We start from the raw sequence: 22392 nt of genomic DNA, 5'->3' as shown, positions 1-22392 counted from the left end.
ATTATGAAAAACAGCAGAACCGAAAGCGGCCGATTTTTTTTTCCCGAGTTCACTATGGAAAAGAAACCAGAAACTATTTCAACCACCGCTTTATTCAAGAACCCTCCTCTTTACTTGAAAAGGGAAGCTTAAAAGCGGTCACCAGTATCACTGAATAAAAATGCAAACTTGCAAGAAAACTGAAAGCCTAACCTTCATCGACGTTTTTGAGCAGCATGCCGATGATCTAAGCTCGCCAATGGCACACAAATAATTATTGCGCATGTGTTTTGGGTTTGTATAACGCTGACTAAAATGCTGTCTGCCTTTCCCATCCCTTCCTCAACTCCCGAAAAAATGCTAATCAGGTGAAAGGTGCGTGAAGTTGCATGTATATGTGCAAACGCGAAAAAGAACAACTCACCGTTCCAACTCAGCCTTGACGAAAGACCTATAAAACATAAAAAATAATAATGACACAGCTGAAGATACTTAAATGCAAAAATAACTTCACGAGAAATAGGTTCTATGAAAGGCACTGCTGAAGCAATATTGACAAAAGCTTCTCAGCCGGTAATTGTATGAGTTCATTGCAAACAGCCTTCATTCATTGCATAAGCAGACTATGCAAGCTGCGGCGGTTAGCAGATATAAAAATCAAAACTATTTCCCTTCGAGTCTTTCAGAGCTACGCTTATTCTTTTTTTTAGCATGCGACATTCAGGTCATGCATAAGAGCTCAATTTAAACTCAATGTTACAATTCAAGAATAACATCCAGAAGCGGTATATGCAGCGTTTCAATGCAAAAACATTCAATTATGCTGTTTTGAGGAAAGTACAGTCACTATTTCATACGTAAAATTTTGAAGATATCGCCAATAAGCAGTGTAATTCTGCGGGCACATCACGAGGTACAGAAGGGCTTATTTTATGTTCCTTCACAAAGTAGTAGACTGGAAGTATGCTGCGTAAGCTTAGTTCCTTTGGCGTTATTTTAGCAATATCAGACAGACAGAGAGACAGATAAAACGCAAACTGACACACCCACCTGCCACCATGAAGTTCCAAGTTGGTGCCCAATGTGTACAGACTGTTCAGAATCTTGTAGCAGGCCACTTGGATGTCACTCACTAGAATAAAAAAAAATTAGGCACAACCAACATAGGTTGTCGTATACGACTATATGTGACAGCATGTGTAGTGTATACGTGACACATATATGTGAGAGCACGCGTTCTGCTGACGCATATTACGACACACGCAGTTTTTCATTTAAATGCAGTTACGCACTGACATCTCACTCTGATGGTGGTAGAAAATGCGCAACGAATTTACCCACTTCAATGATGAAGCGCGCTTACGTAGCTGAATGATAGAAATTACACTTAAAATTCGTAAACTCATTCATTTGGGATTGTATGAAGGCACGCTTCACAGTGCATGGTAACTCTGAATATCATTGCTACATAGTAAGCCGACAATCGGCAACACTAGCCTACGTTGTCAATATGTAGCCAACAACATCCAACATAACGAAGCCTTAAGTAGTGGTGCGGCTATAGTGTACTAGAATATATTCTAGTACACTATAGTGTGGCTAGGCGAGTAAGTACGCTAAACCAGGACGCTACTGGTCAACCACTGCCGTTCGTTGAAAAGTTTAGGGAGAGTACGCACAAATACGCTCCATCATAATAAAACTTCAACGACACTTCATCTATAACATTTTGTGTCTGATCCTGTAGTGAAGGGAACTAGATGCACTGAAAGCACGAGACGTCTTAAGACTGGCTTGATAATTACACCTTGCTGTGATCAGCCTCCATCAAAATATTGGCGGAATAAATGTGAACGAAGTTGCAGACGTACAGTAAGAATAACATAAGAGCCACAGAAAAATCACAATAGCTACCACTTCCCCTAACGAACCGACTACCTTCAAAAACGATGTTATTGCTTACAAGCAAGAACATCTTACCGCGGCAGTGGCTCAGTGATTATGGTGTTCGGCTGCTGACCCGAAAGCCGCGGGCTCCATCCCGGCCCCGGCGGTCACATTACGACTGAGGTGAAATGCTTAGGTCCTAGCACTGTGCGATAGTCAGCCCACGTTAAATAAGCCCATGTGGTCGTAAAAAATCTTAAGCCCTACCACTACGGCTTCTCTCATAGCATCAGTCACTTTGGGACGCTGAACCCCGTGAACACAAGGAGCATACTTACTTCATACTTAGAGAGGCGCAAAAATACTACCACAAAAGAAAGACGGAGGCAGCACTGGTAGTCATGTTTGTGGTGGTCTTTTCGCTCCTCTCTAGTATTAATCCGAACCAACTCGCCCAACTTTCCTTCGTGTTTACACATAACAGCATCTTGCGGACTCACGCAACAGGTCACTGCCGAACTCGTTGGCAGCCAGGTGGTCAAACAACGCTGTCAGCACGGGCAGCAGAACGAGTTGTACGTAGTTGAGCGACGATGATGTCTTCATTGTCGTACCGCGCAGGTGGCTGTAGCGTCCTTGCTCTAGGTTTATTAGCGTCTGGGCCAGATCGTCAGCCGCGCTGTTGAAGTAAGTCAGCATCGAAGTCTTCACAAAGTCCGGGCAGTTCTTTACTATTGCCCTGCGCAAATGGCAGACATTATATGCGCGTACTGAATGACACACACGTATAGCATAGAATGCTCTCAAACATTACGAGAAACACTGGTGTCATAATGAGCAGCTTAGTCTGCCTCCGAATCTGCACTGAAGCAGTTGCCTAAAGCTTTCACTTAGCTTCATTGCTTTCTAGTGCTACATAATCGAAGCTGTGTTATACAGAAGCGGCATTTTGTGTATAAGCGTCATTCAGCTATTTCATGCCATAATTCATTTAACCATGCCTCATGCACTTTTGTATTGTACACGTGTGCGGTACACCGTGACGTCACCTCCGTACAACTGTCGAAACATATGCCGGAAGTTCTCTCAAGTGGCGATTCTGCCGGAGTTTTCTCAACTAAACTTCAAAGTTAAATTGCCCAATGAACATGGTTTATTACTAATTTCTCTCACACGTAGACGGTCTTCGAGGCCATTATTTTTCAAAAAATGTATGACTCCGGAAATTGAATTGACTGCGATGAGCTGAGCTGGCCGTCATGTATGATCAATGCACTAAGAAAACTTAAATTAATAGCAGGCCGGTCGCTATTAATTCTGTAGCCCGCACAGCAGACCCAGGGTAGGTATCAATGACCTCAGTTCATTGACCTCCGTTCAAGGGCATCATGATGACATCGCCGGCAAGAAAACATTATATGCATAAACTTGAGTAGCAAGCTTCTGCTACGTCACTTACTTTGCATCCGTGGCACGAATGAGCACCTGAAGACAGGATACAGCTAACTTGCACTCATTGCCAAAGATGCTGAACTTCGCTCTGAGCAGACCGCCCAGCTTGCAGAACAGGCTGCACGAAAACAAGTAAGGCAGTGAGTTAAATCAACGCATAACTGTGAATTGACACAGCGCCTCTATCTGAACTCAAAACGAAACACGTAACACGTACATAGAGTAAAACGAGCACTCACCTACGCAACCTTTGGTTGTTTGGCGTAGTTCAAATACTCACATTAATTTCATCAAGTACTGCGACAAAAGGGCTTAGTTGGTTCGTGTAATTTAGGCGTACTTCATCAAGTACGCTTAAACTTAGCTGCTCCAATTTGATGCGGATATTACTTAAGACACCCATTTCTAATATACATTGCATATATCGACCTTCAGTTTAAATGCGTGAGAAAGACAAAACATGGTGATTGAGACTTACTGTCTTCATTTCAATTTCTCATTCGCTGCTATGGCCATCCATGCTGTTTATGATGTGTTGAGGAAGCTTTGTGTCAGCCACACAAAGATGCTAACGATTTTGGACATTACAATTTCTTGCGTGATGCATTAATTACTGATGAATGAGAACAGAGGTGTGATAAACATATGAGCATACATGTACAGTACGGTCCACTGTTAAAGGGAACACTCGAATGAGCAACTTTCATTTTGTTGACCCCCTAACGGCTAGTGAATGCGGAAAGATTGTTCGTGCAGGTTACTAGTCTATCATAAGGGTTCCGAACTGTCAACCACCAGTAGTGTTTTGCAAATCTAAGCCATTATGCTTTTGTAGTACAGCGATATCCAGACATACCAGAAACGCAAGTTTTCCCTTTAACAGTGGACCCATCTGTACATAGGAGGGACAAACGCACGAAAACGCGAGGAGTTACCGTTCTCACAATTATTACACGCTCCAAATTTCAAGGTTAATCATACCAAGCTTGGTACCGTTCCACCCGTTCCAAAGCTCCATAGGCTGCTATACTATCGGCATCAAATGAAACGCGAAAAGCGGCAAACATTAAAAAATCACACCATCTCCCGCTAAAGGGGGCCATGAGGTGATGCGAAGCAGTGTTTCGGCATGTAGAGCCCGCGTTTCAGAGGTGGAGTGGTGAGGGGGAAAGGGGAGAGGGGAAGTGGAGAGGGGGAATGGAGAGGGAGAGGGGGATTAGAGAGGGGGAGGGGGAGGGCAGAGAGATGGGAGGAGGAGAGATGGGAGGGGAGAGGAGGAGTGGAGAGGGGATGGGCCAGGGAAATGAGAGGGGAAGGAAGGGAAGAGGTGATGTGGTGAGGGAAAGGTGAGAGAGGGAGTGGAGAAGGGAAGTGGAGAAGGTTTGCGCATGCGCAGTAAGTAAGGGTGGTCACGCCGCACACCACCACCACCACCGGATTGAACTCCGCTATAAGATGCTTCACATCTAAATAGTATAGTGCGCACTGCCCAGTCATCACCATGGACAGGGCACACATTCGGTTTGGCAGCACTGCGCACCCTGTGCATATGCACACCTATCCATGCTGATGACTGGACGGCGCACCCTATACCAATTTCGAATGATTGCCGCTGTTCGCGTTTCATTTGACGCTGATAGTACTATAGAGTTCGCATTAGTATGAGTCACAGTGCGATCAAAGAAGAGCTCCATGAGCATTATACACTGACTAATGCTCTGAATATGAAATTACCTTGCGACCATCTCCTTCTCGCGTATGGTGGCCGTGCCTACTGTGGATGTGGCAGTGGGCGACATCAGGAAAAATGCGCGGTGTGCCACAAATACCTTCTCCATCAGCGGCAACACCACCTGCATGCGAAAAAGGAAAATTAAGAAAGAATTGCTCATAAAAACTGATGACACATACTGCTATTAGATATGTGCCCATAAACGCACGAGGACACAGGAGAAATTCGGAGGCAGCAGGCGAAAAACTACTACCTAGAGAGGCACAACACCTCTTTACCCTTTTTAATAATAATTGCTAAGGTTTAACGCCCCAAAACAACGATTTGATTATGAGTGACGCCGTAGTGGAGGGCTCCGAAAAGTTTGACCATCTGGTGTTCTTAAACGTGCACCTATATCTAAGTACACGGGCCTCTAGCATTTTGGCCTCCACCGAAAATGCGGCCGCCGCGTACGGGATTCGATCCCGCGGCCTGCGGGTCAGCAGTCGAGCGCCATAGCCACTAGACCACCGTGGCGGGTGTTTACCCTTTCGGGATGAGGGAACAAATACTGGAAAGGAAAATATGAGTGACAGCCCATGTAACACAAAACCTCTAAAAGACGTCTCGAAACGGCTACAGACGGCTATAGACGTCTTGGTATACGAGAAGATCAAGAATAGACATTTTTGCAAAATAAAGCACTCGCCTCTCAAATATGCCTGCGTACTGTTTATTACCGTTTTCAACAGCTACGACATACCCAGAGTGTATTCTGCCAAAGAAGTCCACAACGTCTACTTTGAGACATTTTTTAGACATTGTGGGGGGAAAGTGCGCGTGCAACGACTATTTAAATGATTCTTCAAATGTTTTGTCCACGAGCGCAAAGACGCCAAAACGGCATGTCTAAAGAGCGGTGACTGTCGCTTTAGTGAAAGAAGAGACGCAGAAAACAAAGCCCTCAAAATAATTGGTTTCGCTCCGCAACGCGGGTTTCTATCACAGTTTGGTAAGTATATTCTTTTCAAGCCAAGGCGGCTAAGGCCGCGCAACGCTCGCGCAACAGCGAACGACAACAGAAGCAAACGCAGGCATGCCAGGCAAGCATGCTACTGATGCTACGCAGTCGGAGGCTCGAAGCGGGTGTTGTAGAAGCGCGCATGCCAGCGCATGCTCCTAGTGGAGATCAGTGGTTTACTGGGTTTACCCCTGCATTCGAGAACATCTTTTCACTATGTTTTCACTCGGCGCTCCACCTTGACTCAATGTCGATGGCAGATACACCTATTGGCAGGAATGTTCACTAAATATTGAGCAATAAGCGGGATCATTTTGTGAAAACCGTTGTGTCTTTTCTGTTGAATGGTGACGCTGTACTCAGCTCGGTCAAGTGAAGGGTGAGGCTTGTTTCAGAATACTTGTTCCACTTGTTCCTTCTTCCCCCTTTCCCCTCTTCCTCCACTAGTTCGCGCCAGCCGCTAGGCGCCAGTTCGCAGCGGCTCTATCGGCAGCAGAGCTAGGCGACGGCCGGCGCTCATTTGCGTTTTGCGTAGCGTTGTCAGCTTTTGTTTGTGAACGGATGAACGGATTACGGGCTGTTTGGCATCAAGTAACGGTGATCACACTGTCTGTCGCATATTTTCCATCAGTGTTTGGTGAAACAAGCTTTACTGTGTGTTTGCGACGGTACGTTCGTCGGTACGTTCGTTTCAAGAAGCGATTGTTCTGCTCACCATCTTCGTTGCAGCCGGACAAACAGCTAAGAACGTGTACACGTTCGGATAGAGTGCTTTTTTCGGTAAGTGCACCTGACTTTTCGTCGTTTTTACTGAAAGGTTTTAGAATTGTGATTAAAATGGGAACAGTTCCTTGCTAGGTTGAACCGCGTGGTCGAACGCGAAACTATACGCGCCGGTGCGACTCGCCCTATTTTGAGTAATTATGTTTTGCATTTGCGCGTTACAGCTCGTGGCTCCACGCACGCACGCTAGTGACAGGCCGACATAGTTTAAGCAAGCATGCTTACAACTACGCCGGCCTGTCGCTGACAAAGTGCAAAGCTTCTACCGTAGGCGCCTCGCCTGTAGGTGCGGTTATGATTGATTGTCGTTTCCTAATATATGACAGCATTTTATCATATCTGTAATTGGAAATGTTTCTTTAGAGTGACTTGATGATCTGTTATTTGTTGTAAATCCTGCGTAGCTTACTTGCTTTCTCTATATGCAGCTTTTCTTCACTGCTGTTTGTGCAAGATATTGGGCCTGAGACCACGCCAGCTAATGCGGAAGCCAGTGCAGTTTCTTTGACGAGACTTGGAGTGCATTCATGCAGAATTTTATTTACGTTGCTGCCGTGCCACTCAGCTTCACCTTGTGCGGTCACCTTCCGACGTGTTTTGTGCCACATTTGGTTGTTCTTTATTCATTAATAAAGCCGATTTGACAACATCATGGGATTATTGTTGCTGGGAAGCACGATTATTTATTTGCGCGCCATCCGCTAAACGTCATTTATGTAGTATAGTATACGTGTTGATCCCCTGCGTACGTGTTCAAATTTATTATAAACCGATGTCTTTTATATGAAAATTGGATATGTATGGTGTGCTGAAGTAGCCAATAATTCACGCGGCATGTATGAGTGACCGCAACAACTTGATTCGGTCTGCAATAAACGCGAGTAAACTCAGCGTCGAAAATTTATATATGCAACAGTGAGGACATGCGTGGGTGAACAGGTATGTACGTATGTTAGTGATCTTGCTTGATTGTTTGGTCACTTGCTCGACGACTGACATAGGAAGTGGGAGAAAAAACAGGAAAGTGCTCTCGCGGGAGCTCTTTCGGTCCCTTCAATCTCTATCTTCCTATGGTAGCCGTCAGGCGGCCGACCAAACATGCTGCAAAGACAGGTATAATAGTTTTATTTTATATTTCGAAAGTCCAAAATTTCGAAAACGCCGAAAAAACAAAAACGTCTAGAAAACGCCTTAACTTGGTCTTGTCAAAACGTCTTTGAAAGACGTCAACTAGCGGGACATTAGCACAGCTATCAGACGTCGAAAAGACGTCTACGGCTACGGGAATGTCTTGACCAAGACGTCTGTTAGCCCTTTTTGGTAGCCGTTCAAGACGTCTTTTAGACGGCAAATAGCTTCTTTTGTGTTACATGGGAGAGGAAGTTGATAGAAGATAATAAACAGAAACTCGGACAGAAATAATTAGGACCGCAGAACAATGTCTATCCACAAGAGGCCAAATTTGTTTTGCTGATAGATATTAGCAGGGCTCGATGAGCCTGGATACAAACACCACGCGCATGCTGTGTCGCTTTCTTTTTACTTGCCTTGCGTTAATAGGCAATACCATCAAAATTTAGGCAGCTTGCCCACTCTGCCAAGTGAAGGCGCATAACCTTATTTTTATTTATAGCCTCACATCTGACTGCCTAGACATAAATAAAGAGCGAATGTCCCAAAAACTACTGCGGTAAATGGCATTGAAAGTAATTGAGCAGGGGCACCCAAACAAGCATAGATTCAGCACTTGCCTAAATATGCTTCTTCTGATGCAGGTACCATTTAAGTTAAGCCTATCAAGCCAGAAACAGTAGCGAAAGAAATGAAAAGCTTCACATGTCATTTATGCACAGGAAGTATTTGGACTTCATGGGGAGGATGTTTCAACATATTTGCGTTCGGAAAAGTATGCAATCAGCAATACACGGCAGTCCAATCCAGTTAACTCCGTAGTGGTCAAGCGGTTCTGCTTTCATAGGAATCCCCAAGTACGATTATTATAACTCCTGCTGTCCTGCTACCATTTCACAGCTTCATAATAGCTCTATTACATTAAAACGAAAAGTGGAGGCAATAGAAATACTTATTTATATATCAAGTAACCCGGTCTCTATAAATGTGCCCACCTTGCTGAAGAACTTGACGTCCCGACTGGAGGTCTTGAAGCTTGTCCGGCGGCTGAACGGTACACTGGGCTTAAGAACCTTGAGATTTATTGCAGCCATATCCAGGTACTGCAGCAGTTTCTCTAACAGGGAGCTGGCAAAACGACGTTCCTGCCCTGGAGCCTGGCCCTGACCAGGGGCTTGAGGTTCCTCGCTCGGGGCACCACCCCGTTCACGGCGACGTATGGACTTGCTGCACAAGAAACAGCGATATTCTGCATGAAGAGGCATGTAAGCTTGCCCGATGTGATGCAATTACCGCCAAAATTATGCTCGACGGAGGAAACGAACACAAACATGACGACACTGGCGGCTAGATAGCGGCAATGACGTCATGCAGGAAGTACAAACCGCAGCACGGACAAAGTTCCCCTGAAATTTGACGAAGCTCAACGAAAACTGGAGGCTATTCGCACAACCAGTGAAATCATCATTGTATGCATGAAACAATGAACACGAGGTGCTGAAAAAAACGAAACGAGGTTTGAAAAAGCACTGTCTTCTATAGTTTCTTCCGATCGTGTCACATTCTTCTGAACCTTACAGTGAATCTTTAGAGCACTGTTATTACTTTCAGTGCAAACCAAGTAACTGCCAGTAAGTGCATACAAATGGATAATCCAAGGAACTTTGTCTAACCAAAGTGCCTGAGGTGCATTTCCATTTACACTCTGGAAGTGTTAATCGAACATTATTCTGCAAGTGTATTGTTCTTTGCGCAGTAGAAGGTGTCCGGAGAGGTATGCGCTGGTGGCAATGTTTCAGTATTTATGGAGCTTCTTGTAAGCTTCTCATGCTACATGAGTGAGGACACTGAAGTGCAATAAAAAAAGATTCTATATTAATGGTCGTGTTGATGTCCAAACTATACACAAAGTAGTCGCGTCGATGTCCACACTACACACAAAGTGTTAAGTACAATATTTTTTGCTCCTTTCAGCTTTGTGCCACAAGATAGCGCAACCAGTCTGGCTAAGCACGCTGGAATCTCCTTATAGCCTGATATCTTGTAAACGAAGTGTACACCAATGGAATATATAAAGCTATCTCTAATAAATTTAGAAGGCGCGATGGTTTCTTGGTTTCGCAATTCCCTTCGTTCAGGACTTGCCTGGAAACACGGTAGCCCTCGTATTGCAGAAACTTGAGGAACTCTTGGGCACGGTCTCGGTTCTTGTGCTTCTCACGGTCGGTGAGCAGGTCGTACGGCACCAGCTGAGCATGTATGCCACCACCTGAACGCACATTAACCACAATATGTGAGTTCGCAGCTTAAACTTGCAACAACACAACTCTCGACCATCAGCCTGATTATGCCCACTGCAGGACAAAGGCCTCTACCATGCTTCACCGATCAACCCGGTCCCGGTCTTCGCTGGGGCCACATTATCTGCACAAAATTCTCAATATCAAGTACCTACCTAACTTTCTGCCCCTCCTCCTCACGCGCACGCTCTTTCTAGGAATTCAGTCTGTTGCACTTAATGACCTTGCCTTCGTGCTGCACACTCTGCCCCTGTCAATTTCTTCTTCTTCATTTTGGCTAAAATATCTTTAACACCAGTTTGTTCAGATTGTGCATTAAGGTTAAATATTAACAACCTTTATAAATGGTTGAACATTCACACTGAAAGATACTAAAAATCATGCAAAAGAACCATTTTGGAAACTACATACCGACAGTGTCCAGCTCTTCCTTCATTTTCTTGGCCCAGATGTCGTGTGTGTTCTCAGCCAGGCGTTCAGACATTGTCTGAAAGAAAATAGTAATCAGCTGTTAACAGCTATCTGACTCCGCATATTACACTATACCTGCGGAGGACATGTTACTGCGGAGGAAATGTTACCTGCTGAGGACCTGTTACTTGTTATTATTAATGCAGTCTTCTGCCACGAATAATTCGCTCATTGCCTTCCAAATTATGGCTAGCTCTGCACTAACGGTACGACAACACTTTGCCAGCCGTTCAAAATGATGATGCAATTTTAATAATAAGTTCTGTGATAGTTATGTAAATGTGTTTTCCTCTAACTTCCAAACAAAGCCGCAAAGAAAAGCTACCGAGATTCATTGAAAATGACATACGTGGAGAAATTGTGGTGCAATAGATGCTTCACGAAATTTGAATTGCTGTGCAGGAAAGGTCAATGTTGCAAGCAAAGATAGGGATGGATGTGAAGAAACGTATTGCGAAGATATCTATTTAAATACCATCTCATACCATGCTTAAAGCTGTGTGGCAGTGCCAGTGCTGTGCTTACTATATGCCACTTGTCACTACTTTTTGACTTAGTTGACAAGTTACCACACATGTGTCCGTTAACATTATAAATAAAGCGTGTCGGGTGGTTCGTACCTTATTCACAAATAGGTTATGCTGACATAACACGCGAGGGAAGAAAACCTTTAGATAGCAGTATTAGTACCCAGTAACGTTATCTTGTATACTCTAAAAGGTACGTAAATATAATGTCACGTGCAAGAGAAGGTGCTCAGGATAAGAAATACTGCAATGGTAGAGAGGCTGACACAAGACTAGCAATATGGCCACCAAGAGCTTTACAGCGAGAGAGCGCACTGTCCCAAAATGCCCTATTCGTTTGCTTTTCCTGAATGCCGCCCCGCTCTCGCCGCACTTCGTGAGTTGGTAGCATTATTTACACGCTGAAAAGAAAAGGTGTCGCCCTGACGCTTGTGCATGTGTATATACGTAGTCAAAAATAGAAGAGCGAACGAGCACAGAGGACATGCTGAAGAACCCCCCCCCCCTCTCCCCCAAGAACAAAAACAAAAACAACTATTAACAAGGCCGACAGCAGTTCCACTGACGCGTGAAATGCGACTTCAGTCCTACAACGTGAAAAGTCTCTGGGTGGTGCTTTCGACGTTGGAAAAGTGGTTGCATTTAAAGGCTTTACACGCAAATGTGTGCAGTAGTGTCCTAAAAGAACCCTTTTGCCAAATAATAACTTGGCGTTTTTCTTACAGGACATTCTCATCACTTCTAAAGGATGACCGTAAGCCGAATAGGCATTATTACAACCTTGTACGCACACTTGATTGAGGTTACATTTAAATCATGATTTTCTACGATGTGATTTATGGTGTTCTTGTTTAACTTAAACTTAGGCAAATGTATTTGGCATATTTCTCCCGTCATTTTTGCGCGTGACAAAGAAAAAGCATCGATCAATATAAGGGAAAGGCCGGGAATAGCTGTGTCATCTGCTCACCATCATATCTTTGTTGAGGGTCAGCGTCGACATGTCCACGGGTGTTGGCATGTATGCCATGGGTGACTGGGCTTGCTGCATAAAGGAAAAAAAGGCAGAAAAATCAAACTGAATAAGTGCAAGTGCCATGACACAGATTAGGACCGTATCTGTGAAATTCTACTTTAACAAAAAATGAATGATGTATGCGAAAAATTAAGATTTTGCTTGCGCCATAATCGGGCTGGAATACACATATGTGTCGCGAATGCGTTCGTGTGGAATATTTCCTGTGGATATAATGCACGTTGTTGAGCTTACAGTACTGATTCTACAATTCAACCTCGCTAACAGCCGCGTTGGTATTCCCGAAGAGCGCTGTAGCATGAAACACTGACACTGACACATACTGACTTATCGGAGCGAAACGCTTTGCTTATTCATTTCAGATTAGACCAATGCTAACTGCAATTTGAAGCTACAGAGGAAAGATTAATCATGTTTAGCCTTACCTTAGAATATTTTTGCCTAAATCTGGATATTCCATAACCAAATTTTTATATTTTGCTTACTTGTTTTTGTTATTTACAGCTGGCAAAAAATCGACTTTGGTGTTTGCACACTCGAATTCATATTATTAAAACCCTGGCATCTTTCTATTTATTTGCTGCCATGTTCCAGCTCTTGACATAGCGTTTCTGTCAACTCTTTAATGCCTTATTGTTCATATAAGACATAACACAGTATGTCTATTCTCAAAATCACATAGAAATATGCAACAAAGCTGAGAATCCACACTGGCAGCTCCAATATTTCTGTGTTTAAATCAGGACATTCTAGCTAACATCATCAAAAAATATTATATGCAGCTTCCTGAAGGTAATTGTGATACTTAAAGGTAGAAAGAACTTCGTTTTTATCGCACTGCGCAACTAATAAAGCTACTGACTAGTTGAACAAACAATAAATAGAAAAATTATCATACTCACAGCTGCAATGGGAGCGTTTGAGCGCTGTGATGAATCACTCAGCTCTAGTTTCCAACCGAATGCCAGAAGCGCCTTGAGGAGCTCCCGAATGGGGTCACGATAGCGCTCCTTTTCCTGTACAGGCCAGAAAAACACAAACATAGATTTAATACATGCCTTCACTGTATCGATTTGCCACATAGCCCTTAATGTGCATCATGAAAAATTGAAATAATTAGTCATAGATTACTTCTAACCTTCGGTTTTTACCATGTGGAGCCAAGCAGTTCACAAAATACACGCTTCAACTGATTAAAACTCATTAATGAAGGACTGTCGCTATTGCAAACTTTCCACTTGAGGACTTCGCATGTGGCACGTGGTCATGGCAAAGAAAACCCATGTTGATCGTTTATAATACGAAAGTGAAATTTGCAAGCCGTTGAATTCGCTGGTTTCATTCTTCGGTCGTGTAACTCAAACTTCTTTTTTTACAATTTCCCTCTCAGCTGCTATCACACCTTTTTATTGACATCAGTTCCGTCACGGATATGATGTGCGTCAATTCTTGGTGGACCCCAAAATAAAACACGTTCGTTACATTAACTCCACTCTTCGTTGTGCCTCTGTTCATCAGATTCTTATTGGGATTAAGTATCTTGCTGATTATCCTTCTCATAGCTAGCTGCTCTTTATTATTCACTATTCACCCAGCATATCATACATCAATAGCTCAATGAGGAAGGAACTTAGTGAAAAATTCCCGAGCAAGACAATTGGCATGCTCCTTACATAGTCGGTGAGCAAAATTGTAAGGTTTCAGCCTCGGATGCGTCTTTGTCTCATCATTCCAGCGTTCTCCATATTGCCAACCTCGCTCCAGCTGAAAACAAAATAATGTTCATTTAAAATAACAATAAATGGTGTCTTTTGAAACGAACGACATGATACTTTTATAGCGGGACCACAGAAAGCATATACGCATGATCAAGCATGCATGAAGCCAATCGTCAAAAACTCGTAGCAAATGTTAATCAATGTAAAAGCAAAGCCACTCCCATCTGGACATTTGCAATGTATGGGGCATGCTCATACTTTGCAAGACCCTCACTTTTAACAATCCTAAGTTAATCATGCCCCGAATTGGTTCAAGAGAAAGAACATAAGTAAGAGGATCATGAAGCTCGAGCGATCATTAGACACCTGGCCCGTACATGAGCATTGTAAAGAGAGAGACAAGGCTAAAGCAATACAAACGCCTCACACAGAGGCCCATGCTCTTGTAGAATATTCACAGCATTGTCAAATAATTTGAATTAAACAATGAAATGACAGTATATGAAGCAGAGATAGGTAACTAAACGGTCACCAAATGGCGGTAAATGTGCAAGAAATAATAAAATTATTATTTTCATACAGAACTCCTTGTGCACACTTTTTATAGCATAAATCTGGCAGATATTACAAACGAAAGGCAAAGTGCATAAACTCATCCCTGTTCTAAATAGCGGAGTTTACAAAGCATACATGATTACATGACAGCCACATTAAAAATGCAAAATAACAAATACTTCTTGGTCTAATCACCTTATTGAATTTCCAACGCGTATCAGATTCGTTATATAGCGAAACACCAAACGAATGAATGCATTACCTTTCGCATTGCCCAGGCATCGTGAAAATGCTCTGAGAATCGCTGCACAATGTTGTTCAAGTCCTGACTCAGCTGAATTCTAGAGGAGGAGTTAAAAGAAACAGAAAATGTAAGAAATTTACGATGACATGGTTATGAATAATTGAACTAAGACGTACAGAAACGGACCTGAACAGCAACACCTTGTAATCACATGAACGTGAAGACTAATCGCCGAGACCATCGAATACAAAACTTTAATACATGTCTTTTTATAAAAATAGTTAAGCTACTGATTTTCACTGTATCCAGGTTCTTTCTTCAAGAAACAGCAGTCTCATTACAATTTTAGCAAGCCTAATATTTACCATTTTCAAACTACTACATTGATTTATTGTATCACTCAAGTACGATTGTGTTTTTCAAATGTTAATTTATCATCCTGTGTATGCAATATAGCGTGAGTATCATCAATAAGTTATATATGATCGAGATTAGCGTGTTTGAAATTATTTGATTATTTCAGTAAAACTACCATGAAAGCTACGCTAACCATATGCCATCTACGCACCCGGAAGTGTTTATTGGCTCAGGCACGTAGGGACCTGAAGTTGTGTTCTGCTTAGACCAGTCCTCTTCGTGGCCCTCACTCAGGGAGTAATCAGGTGGCAGGGCACAAGCTATGGCTGTCAGGCACGGCAGTGCCTTGCTGAAGAGCTCTGGGTCATATTCCTGCGAGGGTAGTGAAAGTACAGGACAACTGTAACAAATACATCACTCCTTTCAATCGCCTGGTGTAGTTCATTTCATTTTGTCTGCCAGTTTTTTCACTGGCTAACAAATATTACGAAGTTAAAACACATTACGGATCCCGGCAACTGACCATCTTAGATAGGGAGTCAAAGATGTTGGTGAAGAGTAGCATGGTGAGTCGTCTCTCCTCCTCCGACGCCGTCCCATAAGCTCCCTGGCCACCGCTGGCACTGTAGTAGCTCTTGCACCGCTCATAGTGTAGAGTCAGCAGCTGCAGATATAAAAAGACAAATTCTGCTTAGCATACCGCATATTTAACTAGTTCGCAATTCGTCCTTCTTTCAAAGGCGGATAGCAAAAGCAGGGAAGAAAGTGACAAAAGGTTCATTCTTTCTTGACATCGCCCTCACTGTTTCATGTTGTACGCTACCACAATAGTACAGTCAGCATTATTTCATGAACATACGAGTTAAAGTAATACCAACGGAGTTTCGACTGGGAAGTATTGTCTCAACCAATATACTGGATATATGGCAGTAACAGCTTCATTAGTGAAAAGAAAATGACGATCAAAGTTTAATCTGAACTATGCGCGAGTGCTTGAATGTTTTTTACTGCAGAGCAATAGCGAAAGGTTCCGTGTAGCCAAATGCAAAGCACTATATTCGAAGCTCTTCGCGAAATTTGCGTATGATCACTAATGTTTTCTGAGGCTTTCCTTACCATTTGTAAAGACACGTTATCGCTCAATAATCCGGCAAAGCAATCGTACAATACTCAAACCTACAAACGCAAATATTATCACAATATCTGCAGTAGTTAATTCCCGATAATAAGCCGAATTGTCTTTTGTTAGGAATGGCAATTGTTCAAATTATATAGAAGATTGAAAGTGGTCTATATCTGTAATATATCTGATCAAATCATCGATTCGCAGTAATTCACATAATGTGACAATATACTGGGTGTCATCGTCCAAAGTTTTTTCCCCTCCAGGTGCAACCTACACAGCTGGTACGCATAAGCTGCGAAGGCCGCGCCCTCGTTGCCGCAGCCATTCCTTCATTAGAACTGAGGTAGCCTAGGGGGTATATCTTTCCTGGCATCGCTGTTATCCAAAACTGAAGCACATAACCATTATACGAAGTTCAACCCTGCGCATGCATGTCTAACTACCCAAGACAATTTAATGCTAAAAATATCGATGTATGTTATCTCTTGCGAAGATATTGAATAATTGCCATGCACATACTCACCCTGAGGGCGACGGCAGTGTACTCCGTGATGACAGAGACGTCCACCGTGAGTTTTCGTAGTAGTCTCAGGAGCATGCTCGGTTGCATTTCTCTGTAGAAAGTAAGCCGTACCTTGAGTTCGCATAACCGATTGAAATGCTCTCAGCTACTTGCTTGCGTTCTTCATTCGTTAGCTTTGTATACATGTACTTTCATGAACAACGAGAGAGAGAGAGAGAAAACAAGAAACTTTATTTAGAGAAACTAGAAAATTCTTGGAATTATATGATCGAGCCCTCTTTTGTCCCAAGCCCCATGGCATCAACTGACCGCTTGACCTGCTTTAAAGGACTTTTTTCCTTCTAGATCTGAGCTGGCTAGCTGTACATCCCAATGCTTCACCGATGATACTTGTCTAAAACTTTACGTCAACGTAAGTTTTATCAGCGAAGTGATGGCCAACTGCAGCACAACGGTGGACCTACTGTATGACCTGTCAGCCTTTCTGTAAATAAATTCGCTCTCTCCTATTTTATTGTGGCGGCATATTGTTGAAGCTGACTAGACCTTGCCTTCTACACATTGCTTTCAGTGGGTGTGTCTATAAGGACATGTACATTACGCCATGCCTCCGTCATATCATTGATATAGTACTTAAAATCACAGCAATTATTATTACATGCACAAGAGTTAAGTTAGACAATTTGTAATAACAAAAAACTGACCTCGTCAGTGCGACAAGAAAGTCAGAGACTTTTTCACGCTGTCCCTTAGTGAGAATCTTGACCTTGGAGAGTCGGTAGACCGTATGCAATGTTGCGTCCAACAAGCTGGCATAGTTTTCAGCATCGGTGAAGTAGTGGTAGTATTGGATCAGCATTGGAAGGACGGAGTTGCCAATGTAACGGTTCAGTGCCAGTGCCATGTCACTCTCCGTATTGTCCGTCTATGGCGGGTGATGTATGGGGAAAACAACATAGGACACATTTGTTAGCTGACTCGACCCTTGGTCAACGGCGACATGAGCGATGTACAGTGTCAGCAAAGTACTGAAGAAGCAGTGTAGTTCTTAAATTTCTAGCGGTCCCTGCATTATGCTCGTTGGTAATGAACAATTTTAGAGTACACTAAAACAATACAATTAAAGATGACACGACAGGAAATCCGACTTAGTGCCTGCAATGTACATTTGTGGGTTCTATAAAAGTGCTTCTGTTATCTTGCGCTCCACTGATTATGGAACGTTAATAAGATACCCATGAAGAATTATCATAAACAGCAATGATGCTATTGCTATGCTTCCTCATCTCCCTATTTCAGTGTTTGTGTGGAATAAAATCACAATTGTGTATTCCACATGACCAGTCCCGTTAAACAGTTTCCCTACATTTTTGCTAGCTATATCACTGGTTTGCATATTTTATAAACAGCTTTGTTTTTGTTTATTCTGTGCATTCCAAATATGAAGATTTCTTCCAAGCGTGCCAGCTCTTGGTATGTCAATGTTTCTGAACCTGGGTGCCATGTAGTACATGCTTATTTTCTTTTACTATTCCGCACAAGCAAAATATATCAGTTCTCCAAATTAATTCACCTTAAATAATGTAAACAAATTATATACCGATTACAGAAATTTCAAGGCTACGTAGTGTACTGGTGATGACACAAAACCAAATAGGATATGGGATAAATTACTGCAATCTTGCCATTGTGAATTGTAGCACAGAAAAACAGTGCGTAAGAGATAAGAAGGCACAGAGGAACACGAGACAGTACAGTTAAGGTAGCCAACTTTTATTGATGCCCTCACATTCATCTTGCAAGTGCAATGATTGTGCACATGCCTCTTCTCTACTTCTGCGTTCTCCAAGCCCCACAGTTCAAAACAGTAAATCGTATAGAAAAGAGGGCGCAAGCAACGTACAACACGTTTTTTTTTACACTTCGCTAGTGTTTAGTATGCGTCACAGCCGCTCACATCTTTTCGTAATTACTGCCATCAGTACTGTAAGCACAATACAAGCCAACGTATTCATGAATGTTATCGCTAATTTTCATGCAATGCTAGCACGCCGTAATTTCCTAATTAAAGTTTGCTGGTCCTCACCCGGTCGAGCATGGTTGCTGCTCTGAGGTCAGGCAAGAAGCCATCCTCGAGAAGGCGGAAGAATGTCTCCTGCGTCTCCAAACCATACACGCGCTCCAGGAACATAACGATGGACTGCTTGTGGTTAGGCTGTAGCCCAGCGGGCAGGTCACTCTTTGGCGCTGCACAAAATTCAATGTGTTTCATCTGGTGTAAGAAAATGTCAAGGTTTCGGCGCAAGGACGAAGCAATGAATGAGACAGCAACAAATTGGAATGTAACACAAAGAAAGGCAAGCAGCAAGCACAAAGGACGCACAAAAAGGACGCGAACTAACGAATGTTACAGCTTGACACTTGCAGCGCACTGCTCAAACACAAAGGGCGCACGAAAAGAATGGACAGGTATACACAGGTCCAGCACGCACAAAAACTGTCACAGTTCTTACTACTTTGTGTTTGAACAGTGCGTTGCAAGTGTCGACTATGCACAAGCAACTAGCCCCTACTTCGACTCTTCCAGCTACCAGCTTACTCCTTTCCCAAACGCAGGCGCTGCACCGAACGATGAGACCTTCGTTGCGGCCTATGGCTTCAACGCAAACTTTGCGGTGGAAGCACAAGACGTACAAACCTTCTCCCTCACGAAATAAGCGCGCGACCACGGGCGACCACGCCCTGTAGGGCAAAGTAGAGATCGGACGGAGTAGAGATCGGGTGACAATGAACACGCTGAAGCACCTCCGAGCCCTGTGTACGACCAGCGATAAATGGTGTACATAAATACCTGGCCGTTAGTATGCTGGAGGGCGCAAGCTGCGTGGTGGAGTTGTCTAACGCGACGAGCTGCGAAGCGAGGGGTCGCAGGTTCGAATCCCCGATCGCGCGCTTCGGGAAATATTTCTTGTGAATTACTTTTCTTTGTAATATATATATATATATATATATATATATATATATATATATATATACATATATATATATATAAACCCGCCGAGAGGGTCCATAACATTGGTTTCGCAATATTACCACTTTCATTACGTTCATAAGTGGTCAACTTTATCCCACTACAGGATATCATATACTGACTCAGTGAGAAAAGGTTAGGAACACCTCATAGCAGCTTACTGTGTAACGAAGGATAAAGGCAACACTACAGTGACCGCGGCCATGTTGCCTATCATGGCTGCAGCTGCGTTGGTGGCCTTGTGTTACTAACGTAGCGCTAATGGAATTCCTCAAATTTGAACTTCATACAGCATGTCAATTCAGGTGGATATCGGCTTCACTGACTTGAACATGAGGTGGAAAACTTTTCTTTCTGCGGGAATGCGTACACAGTTTATGCCTGCATAGAAAATAAAACAAAGATAATTCTGTTTCATCAATTACATTCATTCTTACATTTTTCTCATCTTGAAGCCTCATTTATAGCCCGTCCGCTGTGCTAGTTAAGTTCAATGAAGTGGGACGGAGAAAAATATAATTATAGAGAGCTGTCAATTTTTTAGAAGCTGGCTCGCAGGGTTCTTAAGCTGGGGCTGAGTCCCGCGCCGTAACCTTAGTTCCAGAGGCGACCGCTAATGGCGCAGCTCGCGCGAAAGAGAAATCTTCTTCCTCTTGTCCTTCGAGCGCCTTAATGATGTTATTAACGCAGGCAAAACCACATATAGCATAGACAATTGTAGCATGCACATGCTCGCGCGAAAGAGAAGTCTTCTTCCTCTTGTTCTTCGAGCGCCTTGATGATGATATTAACGCAGGCAAAACCACATATAGCATAGCCAACTGTCGCATGCGCACGCTCGCGCGAAAGAAGTCTTCTTCCTCTTGTTCTTCGAGCGCCTTGATGATGATAATAACGTAGGCAAAACCATACAGCATTGCCAACTGTAGCATGCGGCACTCGGTCCACTCCGGCAGTGCGCTTCGATACTAATAACATGGACGAATAAGTCAAGGTGGCGGAGGGGAGAGCTCACAAGGCAGCAGCACACGGGCTCGCCGCCAAGACCTGCGGTGAGAGCTCGCAAGGCCGCAGAGAGACGTCAGCGTCGTGCCGACCCCGAGATACAAGCCCGCGGAGCCGAAGCAGCGCGGAAACGCCGGCAAGAGAACCTCGAAGAGGTACGGGCACGGGATGCAGCGGCCAAGCGCCGAAAGCGTTGGCTACCTGAAGTTGGTAGAGACCGACGTTCGGCCACAGCTGCAAGGTCTGTGATCGCTTGTGGTTCGACAACAACCTGACCACAATCCCTACTATATAGGGAACCCAAGCTCAAGTTTGCGGCGCGACGACAGCGCCGCGCCAGCCGCGCTGCGGCTCTGTCGGAAAACTCTGAACCGTCGCGCGGCCGACTCAGCCCCTTTCACGGTAGCGGTAGCGCACGTGCGCTCGCGTTCTTCTCTCGGTGCGGGTAACTGTGGGGCCGTCAGCTCGGCACGTTGAACCGAGAGGCTTGCTGTGCGAAGCTGCGCATTTCAGCGATGGCAGAAGCGACCCCGCGGAAGCGCAAGCGTGGTCCGAAGTATTGCGGTTTAGTGGCCAGCCACAACAGTGCAGACAAGGCACACGATTCACGTGTTAAACTGTATCGGTTCCCGGGCGTGTCGCACGAGAAATAAAGGCGGCAAGCGTGGATAGCTGACAGCGCTGTCTCGCCTTCTATTTTGGCTGTCTGAGTTCATCGCTTTCGTTCGTTCCGACTACCTGAATCGGTAAGTAACGGGGCGCATGCACGCAGCGACTACAGTAATGATTACTCGCTGTCTTCTCGCATTGTTAAAGTCCAGTTACGGTTGTAGGTGAAGCAACTTTGTGTTTTGATTGCCCGTGCTCGTGAGACCTACCCGTCGTTGTTGAACGTTCACATTCGCGTTATACCGTTAGCGTTGCGTGGTTGGTTGAATTCAACTGAACTCCGCACATTGTCAGAAGTTCGGCGCCTGCATTTCACGCGTCGGGAAGGCTGCTTTATCACGCCGGAACGGACATCTGTGCATTTTCAGCAAGCTTTGACATCGTTCTGCAGGTTTGCTTTGTTTTTGTCACTTTATTGGGGTGATATATATTTAAGCCGCTAAATATAACTGGCACTTCATACATGCTTTGCAATTGCAACCTTGAATTAACCACCTTCTGACTTTGTGCGATTTTCTAGCCGCGTTCACGCAACAGGTTTTATACGCCTGTCAAGTCGGTATCATAAAAAGAGACTGCAAGCATGACGCGAGAGCCGAAAAAACGAGGCGAGCAGTTCATCTTGCTTCACAGTGGTTGAAGCTCAGCTAGCTGCCTCGCGTCTTAATCGGCGGGTGATTCTCCAGCGGCACGGAGGACTTGACTCTAACCTTCTCAGGAAGCAGGGCCATGGCCGTATAATCTTTTTTTCGCACGCCGCAAACGTTTGTTCACGAAAGTACACGGCTGCTACTGTAAGCATGCCATATCAAAACAACAATCATATGATTCGTAGTCCACGCCGCAGAACATCGATAGCGTGT

General features: G+C 44.0%; 1 protein-coding gene across 1 annotated transcript in view; it reads right to left on the bottom strand.

Annotated features, from left to right (window-relative positions):
• LOC119402033 (ryanodine receptor-like) overlaps positions 1-22392 on the bottom strand; it is a 150637-nt gene that overhangs the window by 52509 nt on the left and 75736 nt on the right. The window contains 18 exon segments of the mRNA XM_049418475.1: positions 404-430; positions 1030-1111; positions 2367-2605; positions 3326-3436; positions 5053-5171; positions 8963-9190; positions 10109-10236; positions 10679-10754; positions 12236-12310; positions 13204-13317; positions 13975-13989; positions 13991-14065; positions 14837-14915; positions 15387-15547; positions 15699-15839; positions 16825-16915; positions 17529-17749; positions 18911-19071. Of these exon segments, the coding sequence (XP_049274432.1) occupies positions 404-430; positions 1030-1111; positions 2367-2605; positions 3326-3436; positions 5053-5171; positions 8963-9190; positions 10109-10236; positions 10679-10754; positions 12236-12310; positions 13204-13317; positions 13975-13989; positions 13991-14065; positions 14837-14915; positions 15387-15547; positions 15699-15839; positions 16825-16915; positions 17529-17749; positions 18911-19071 (2143 nt within the window).

Source organism: Rhipicephalus sanguineus, chromosome 8, assembly GCF_013339695.2.
Source record: "Rhipicephalus sanguineus isolate Rsan-2018 chromosome 8, BIME_Rsan_1.4, whole genome shotgun sequence".
Lineage (NCBI taxonomy): Eukaryota > Metazoa > Arthropoda > Arachnida > Ixodida > Ixodidae > Rhipicephalus > Rhipicephalus sanguineus.
The sequence above is the reverse complement of the archived record's forward strand: the minus strand, read 5'-3'. Positions and strand labels throughout refer to the sequence as shown.